This window comes from Oryzias melastigma, linkage group LG8, assembly GCF_002922805.2.
Source record: "Oryzias melastigma strain HK-1 linkage group LG8, ASM292280v2, whole genome shotgun sequence".
Lineage (NCBI taxonomy): Eukaryota > Metazoa > Chordata > Actinopteri > Beloniformes > Adrianichthyidae > Oryzias > Oryzias melastigma.
Window position 1 is genome coordinate 10,127,274 of NC_050519.1, and position 7,306 is coordinate 10,134,579.

A 7,306-nucleotide genomic window follows, 5' to 3' on the forward strand; every position below is an offset into this window, starting at 1 on the left:
CAATTACGATTAATTAAATTACAATACATTAAAATAAAAAAACAATGATGAATATTTAGATTAATGTTACCTATTGAAACGAAAAGACAAAAAAAGATATTGAGAATGTGAAAAAACCCTCAAGCTTTTTACAATTGCAGTTTTTTGTCTGCTCCTGATTGACAATGTTTTAAAGAAATCTTCAGAAATGGAATTCTAAGCTTAATTGCGTCTATATATGTCCTCCATCATGAGGAACATACCACAACCACTTCGATGAAAATGATATTTTGGGTATTTGTAACATGTTCTTGAAGCATTTTTCTCGTGGTGGAGGACAAATATATAATAATTTAAACTGCGCAGCTGCATTTCTTTATTCAAGTTGTGATGGATCAGGGGCAGATACAAATCTGCAGTTTGAAAAAGCTCGGGTCTGTGATGCAGCTACTATCAAAGCAATTCCAGTAGATTCTGAGGCAAAGAAGAGCAGCAATTAATACTATGGACAGGCCAAAATCTGCTTTCTTTGCTCCAATTGGGATACATATACTTAACGTCTTCATTTTCCTTGCATGTGCTGCACACCAGGGTCAAAACTGTATGACTGGATAGCTCTGACTGCTTGCAATTTTAATTTAATTTCATTTAATTTTATTTAATTTCATTTCATTTTATTTCATTTTATTTTATTTTGCAAATGTTAGTTTTGGCTTGTGAGGCGCTATAAGCTAGCGAGAGAGTGTAAACAAAGGGCTGATGGGAAATGAGTGGAGGCTAATTTGAGCCCACAGGTCCCACCCACAACTTAGAGACACGTTTCTAACGACCTCCTGCTGCAATGCAGAAGCTATGTCTTAAAAAATGACACAAACTTTTTGATTTTGGCTAAAAAATGTATAATCATAATTAAACCAACGCGGGGACCGATTTTAAAATAGAAAAAATATATAGTTGGAGTGGGACTTCAGGTCTTCTGAAAGGAGCTTGGAATTTAAAGCTTCACATTTTTATAAATCTCTCACATTTGCGCTTAAGAATCCGTTCCAGCTGACTTGACTATATTTTAGAGTTTTAATAACTAAAAAAGTTATGACTTTAAAAAGAAAGAAAGAAATGTTGCAATTATACATTTAAAACGATGTATGTAATGTTTGTTTGCTGCTGGTGAAGTTAGCTTGTCCGAGCCTGATGTGGGTACGTGAAAGCAGCAGACGTCACTCGCTGCTCTGAATTGGGCGTTACGTGGAGCTCAATCAGCTCTCCGGGAGCGGAGTCAGTATCAGTCTACACTTTACGAAGGTCTTTGAGCTCCAAACGCTCCGGTCGGGCCGGAAAACAAACAATTTTTCGCGTTCTTAACTTTTACAAATATTAATAAAGAGAGCCAACAGAAGCTCCGGACGTCTACGACCTTGGACCGGGGCACATGGAAACACTATGCGGCTGGAAAGAGAGCGGTCTTCGCCGTAGTTTCACTTGAGAAAGAGGCGAAATGACCATGTTCACTTCGTTGCTGGCTCCATTGCTGCCTCTGATACTTCTTTTTCGGATTTCTTGTTGCCAGTACTCAAGTGACCAATGCAGCTGGAAGGGCAGGTGAGGTTGAAAGCCTTATTTTTTATAGGACAGTGAAAGAAAACATGGATACAAGTAGTATTAAAAAGCGGGGGAGCTCCAGTCGGAACCTGAACTGACTTTGCTGGTGGATGAGGCTGCACAGACTTTTATTTTGAAAGTTTGTTAGTTTCTAAAATCATTTTTTTAAAAATTCATTTAATTGTTATTCAAAGCTTATTTTCAATTCAATTTGTTTTTTTTTTAAAATTATTCCTAATTTATATCCCCAAACTATATTCATTTTTGTCACACTTATCTTAGTTTTAACGTCCCCTTTTAACAATAATACTTAAAAAAAAATGTTAGGTGAATAAATCTAAGAGTACTTTTTGCATTTTTGCCAGCATAATCTGAGACGTCTTGCTCCTCAGACATATACAGAAATCTGTTTTGCACTTGAGATTTGAGCCTCAAATAGTTTTGTCTTTCATCCTCCAACCCTCCTGGTTTGGCGACGCTTTAAACTTCTAACCAATAATCTGTTGTTCATTAGCACAGCTCTTGACTAATCTCCTGTAATTGCATGCAGAAGTGATGAAGTTGGAGAGAAGTTAATTAAAGGCATGCAGACAGAGGAGGTCCTGGTTATGGGGCCTTGAGCTGCATATGTTCAGCATGTGCCATGGGTAACTTTAGATCTATGGCAAATTTGAATTTCAGCATCTCATTTTTCTGGAAACTGGGCGTTTCTCCTCCGGAGTCCCACCACACACTTGGCGTACTCATGCAGGATGCTTCCTGCCTCTGGCTTTGCCACAGAATAACTGACACAGTGGAGTTTTCAAACCCCGGACCAGGCATTACGTTTTGGAGGGAGTCATTTGGTCAGACTGGCGCCGGAGTCCGGACTGCTGCCCGGACAAGTCTCTTCCACTTTCATTGGTGGCATAAAAGAAAGGGGAGGTTCAGTGCATGACCTGCATTTGCACTTGCATGCAGCGGGGCTCAGCTACTGTTGCTGTTGTCTGCCCAGAAAGCCCTGGATCCTTCCATTCATCCATCTCTACCTCCAAACTCTTCCCAAAGGCAGCCTGCCAATGCTGCGTTTTGCCAAAGCTGAAGCCTGAACAATGTGGTACGGGGAGAGTGTTGGAGCTGAGGTCATTTTGGCGGCTTTGGCTCGTGACTGGTCATGCAGCCAGTCTTGCGCACAGCCTTAATGCTTTAAGAGGAATGTGGCCTAATGTCCTCACAATCTCCCTGAAACCTTGACCTTGGTCAGCTTACGCTGCCAGTAACTCACCAGAAAATCCGTTTCAGATTGGTGAATGGATCTCTTTATGTTGCAGCCGACAAAAAATGTTAAGCCAAGAGTTCAGAAACAGGCCTGTTAAAGTTTCTTGTGTATTTTGGTATTAAACTCTCACCCTTTCCATCCCGCAGCGGGCTGACCCATGAAGGCCACACCAGGGATGTGGAGCAGGTGTACTTGCGCTGCTCACAGGGCTCCTTGGAGTGGCTCTACCCAACGGGCGCCATCATCGTCAACCTACGGCCCAACGTGGTGTCCCCTGCCGCCGCCCGCCTCTCCGTCTGCATTAAACCCCTGACGAACTCTAGCGGCACGAACTTCTACTTGGATCTTAATGGGAAGCTGCGGTTGCTGCTGAGCGAGGATGGTCAGGCGGAGGGGAAGGTGCACTGCTTTAGCATTCAGGAGGGGGCGCTGTTCATCGAGGCTGTCCCGCGCTTGGACATAAGCCGGCGGATTACAGCGTTCCAGTATGAGCTGGTCAGCGACAGGCTGAGGGACGCACAGAAACTTGGTGGTAAGATGCTTTAAAGTCCTTAAAGTCCCATTGTGCACCTTGTTGTGTGAAATGTGTTCTCCGCACACATGGGGGAGTGGTGAGCTGCAGACACAGGAACCACTTAGTAGTCTAAATCAATCTAATTCTGAGTGTCAAACGGGGAAGCATTTGGTTCCATTTGTAGAGCCTAACTTGTCCATGAATTTGAACTCACAACCTTCCAGTTTTACGGTGGACGCTGTACCACAAGTCCACTGATTTGGTTAAAGCTTTACAGTAGAAGTTATACACTTTAGTTTACTGCTAAGTTCTGCAGCTACAAACGATTATTTTAATAGTCGACTAATCACAGATTATTTTTTTCCGATGGGTTGGCTAATTGGGTCATGCACTAAGTGGATGTAAAACGCACATCATTAGCTTTTAACTAACTAAAAACTAGATTTATGGCATTACCTGTGTGAATGCTGTAAGCTGAATTTTGCCGCTGAAGATGCTAGTGACAATAGCTGAAATCGCTGAAGTTGAAAGCTGAAATTTCTGAAGCTGATAGCTAAAATCACTAAAGTTGATTACCAGCTAAAATATTAGTTAAGTGACAAACTAGCCTAAAAAACTCAAAAAAGCCTAAGTTAGCCAAAACAGCTAACATGTAGCTCAAATATTCGCTAAACTCCAAAATAGCCTAAAAAAACTTTGCAAATGCCAAAAATAGTCCAAAAAAACTAGCATAATGCCATTATAACTTTAAACTTTACACTCTGAGTTAGTAATAAATAATCGACTATTAAATTAGTCATCGACTATTTTAATAGTCGATTAGTCGACTAATCATGGCAGCCCTATTGCTAAGACAGCCTATGATTAATTCTCTGATCTATTTGGAGCCATCTGCTGGCCAGAAGTTTCATTAATTTGGATAGTTTGTCTGATAATTCAGCTTTCCTTCCATAATTCAGATAAATTTTGGGTTTGAAAACTTTCAAGGTTAATGTTTTAGTCAAACATCAACAAAAAAAGAACTCCTGAAGTCTTTTATTTTGGTAAAAGGATCAGCTCTCGCCTCATTTCCCAACCGTGAAATCTAGATCTGGCCGGAGAGCGCCGCAGTGAGCCACAATTGTTTTTCTTTTTTCTTGCCGCTTGTGTGTAGAGGAGCGGCAGAAACGCGGGGGCCCTCCGGTGGAAAAACAGGTCGCTGTTTTTCATGCGGCGTACCTGCAGGACCTGCGCATCTGCAGCAGCAGGAGTTGTTGATTTTTCCACCTACAGCTCGATTGTGAGGCTTCGCAGGTTTTTACTGCTCTCCAGCTTCACATAGCGTCATGATCTGGCTCTGCAGAGAGAGGTGGAGGCTGAAACCAGAAAGGGGGGGAGATCCAGCTGTTGCAACCACATCAGCAGGTTTGATTCATCTCTGTAATAAGATGTGGTTGGAGATAACAGGGACGGCTCACAAAAGACAGGGTTTCTCGCTTTTTGGCGGGGAGGATTGACTGCTTGTGATCATCTTCCTCTTCCTCCTCTCTGACCCACTGTGCTGGGATCAAGTCGCGTGTTGGAATGCGTCTCCAGCCAGATGTTGGGAGGAACCTTTAGAAGCCAAATGCTTGTTTTTCCCCCCTTTCTTTCTTTCTTTTCTTGCTGTCACTCCCTTTAAATGACCTCCTCCCCACTATTTCCTATACCTCTTGATTTCTTCTACGGCTATTTATCATTTGCAGTATTTTTCTTTCTCATTCCTCTCCCCTTCATATATCTTCGCTCTCTCCTTGTGATTGCTTGAAGTGGTTTTTGTCCATGTAGAGGTATTAACCGAGCGCTGCTCCATTTGAGTGGAATGCATCTGGGCCCAGATGTTGCTCGACTCTGTAATAGGCCCGCTTCTGCTGCTCCTCCTCTTTTCCTCTCTGCTCCCTTGAAGTGGTTCTGATTGGAAGGGGCTCTGCGTGCACAAAGGCCAGCGAAAGAGATGCTGACTCGACTCTCGGCCCATTCCTGTGGTTCTGTTTCATGTCTGACGCTCCGGCTCCGCCTAACTCACTTCAAAGCGCCTCCTCTTCTGAAGGCTCACCGCTGTCCAGCTGCTCTAAAGCCATCCGGGCTTGTGGCCGTTTGACCCCCTGATCTCTGATGGACAGGCACCGTGTGTTCCTGCACAAGCTGACCTCCGTGTTTACGCCTCACCCCTGCACTCTTAACCTCCGAAGAGCCCGCTAAAAATAAACTTAAGTCCTTTTAATAAACACAGGGACGCGTTCTTGGACAGGAAACTCCTTCTGGGCTCCAAAAGCTCAGCTTCCTTTAACCTGACAAATCTCCCTGGTCGGTGGTTTGATCCATCATGGAATGTTGGGTAGTCTCCATGTTTGTTGAACAAACAACCACTCTCGCCCTTCTGCTGACTAGATACCCCTCTGGTTTCTCCCCACCTGTTTTCAAGTGCCACCCTCCCTCTAAGGAAATCCACTGCAGCTCTCAGACTAATAAAAGCGTTTGAGTTGGGCCCGCCACAGCACCACCTGAGTCAACGAATCATCTTTGTTTCTTGACTTGGCTTAGTCGCTGCTCAGCCCGAGGCGGACTTTTAGCCCTCTGAAATTCAGGTTTCACAGCTTTTGGCCCCAAACGTGAAGCCGTGGTGTTTGATCCGTGCCAAACTCCCAAACGGTCCTGCCTACGTGCCTCCATTCTGAAGGGATTTCCACGATTAAGGTCATTAGGAACTTGATGTACTGGTTGAGTTTCAGTCCCAGCAGGTCGGCAGGCAGGCAGCTCCTCGGCCGCTCCTCGTCTTACATCACCGCTTATCCTCTTCATCTGGTCCGTGTTTGTCACGCGCTGTCAGGGGGTTCCTGTTGTGGTGGGCATGCTGACAAAACAGCCCCCGTGAAAGCACGCACACGGACACACAGGCATGCACTCAACATTTTTGAGAAGCAATGCCTCGCTCGCTTTTTTATTATTAGCAGCGCTCTGCCTCTTTTGGTGGAAAATTCATCGCTCATGACATCTAAGTCCTTCTTTGCAGTTTTTAAATAAATAGTCATCTGTTAGGATGGAAAATACCATCCGCCTGGCCCAGCTACTGATCTGTATTTATGTTGGAGGAAAGCTGTGGAGCTTTCAACAATTTTTTTTATATCATGTTTCTTGAGTGGAAGCACCAGGAAGTTCTTGTTTTCGTTTGTTTCTGAGAGCTCTTCCTCAGGTTTGACTTAGCTTTTGTCTTTCCCTGCCAGCACCCTGCCAGCCCTGCAGTGACGAGCAGATACATCTAGCAGTCTGCACCAGCGATTTTGGTGAGTTACGGCCTAAATTTGGAGAGTTATAGGCCTCCTGCTGAAGTATTATGGTGGAAAAGTCTTACAAAAACACATTTTTTTTTTTCCTTTCTTTTAGTGGCGCGCGGGACTATTAAGAAGGTCAAGCAGGAGGAGGAGCACTCTTCTCTCAGCGTGGAGATCAGCCGCCTCTACAGACAGAAAACCCAGATTTTTCTCTCTGGGGGTGTGAGGGTACGGACCTGGACTGGCCTCATCAAGATGCCCCGCCATTGCGGGGCAAAGGCCGGAGAGGGCGAGTTCCTCTTCATGGGGGCGGTGAGGTTTGGGGAGGCGTGGATGAGCTGTGCGCCGCGGTACAAAGACTTCCTGCGGGTGTATCAGGAGGCGCAGCAGCAGGGGACGAACCTCTGTCACGTGGACACTGACTGACTCTTTTCCTCGCAGCTCGACGGTTAGAGAGGCTGAAAGACTGAGCAGAATCACGCCCCTCTCCTGCCACCCCAGGAGTATTTCAGTGACGATGCGTGGAGCTCCCGAATGTAATGAAGCAGCTCTATTTGAAGCAAAGGCAGCGCGTTCGGACTCTCTGCACGACGAACCGCAGTTCAAAATGTAGCGAAATGCCGTTTGGTTTTATATGTATAAAATGTGAATGATTGTTGTACATTT

General features: G+C 44.7%; 1 protein-coding gene across 1 annotated transcript; it reads left to right on the forward strand.

Annotated features, from left to right (window-relative positions):
- The first annotated feature begins 1,200 nt into the window (after window positions 1–1,200).
- Window positions 1,201–7,301, forward strand: metrnla (meteorin like, glial cell differentiation regulator a). The gene is made up of 4 exons (XM_024271333.2): window positions 1,201–1,578; window positions 2,983–3,368; window positions 6,593–6,652; window positions 6,753–7,301. Exons 1-4 carry the CDS (start codon window positions 1,475–1,477, stop codon window positions 7,064–7,066), a joined length of 864 nt encoding a protein of 287 aa, XP_024127101.1. The 5' UTR covers window positions 1,201–1,474; the 3' UTR covers window positions 7,067–7,301.
- Window positions 7,302–7,306: the final 5 nt, after the last annotated feature.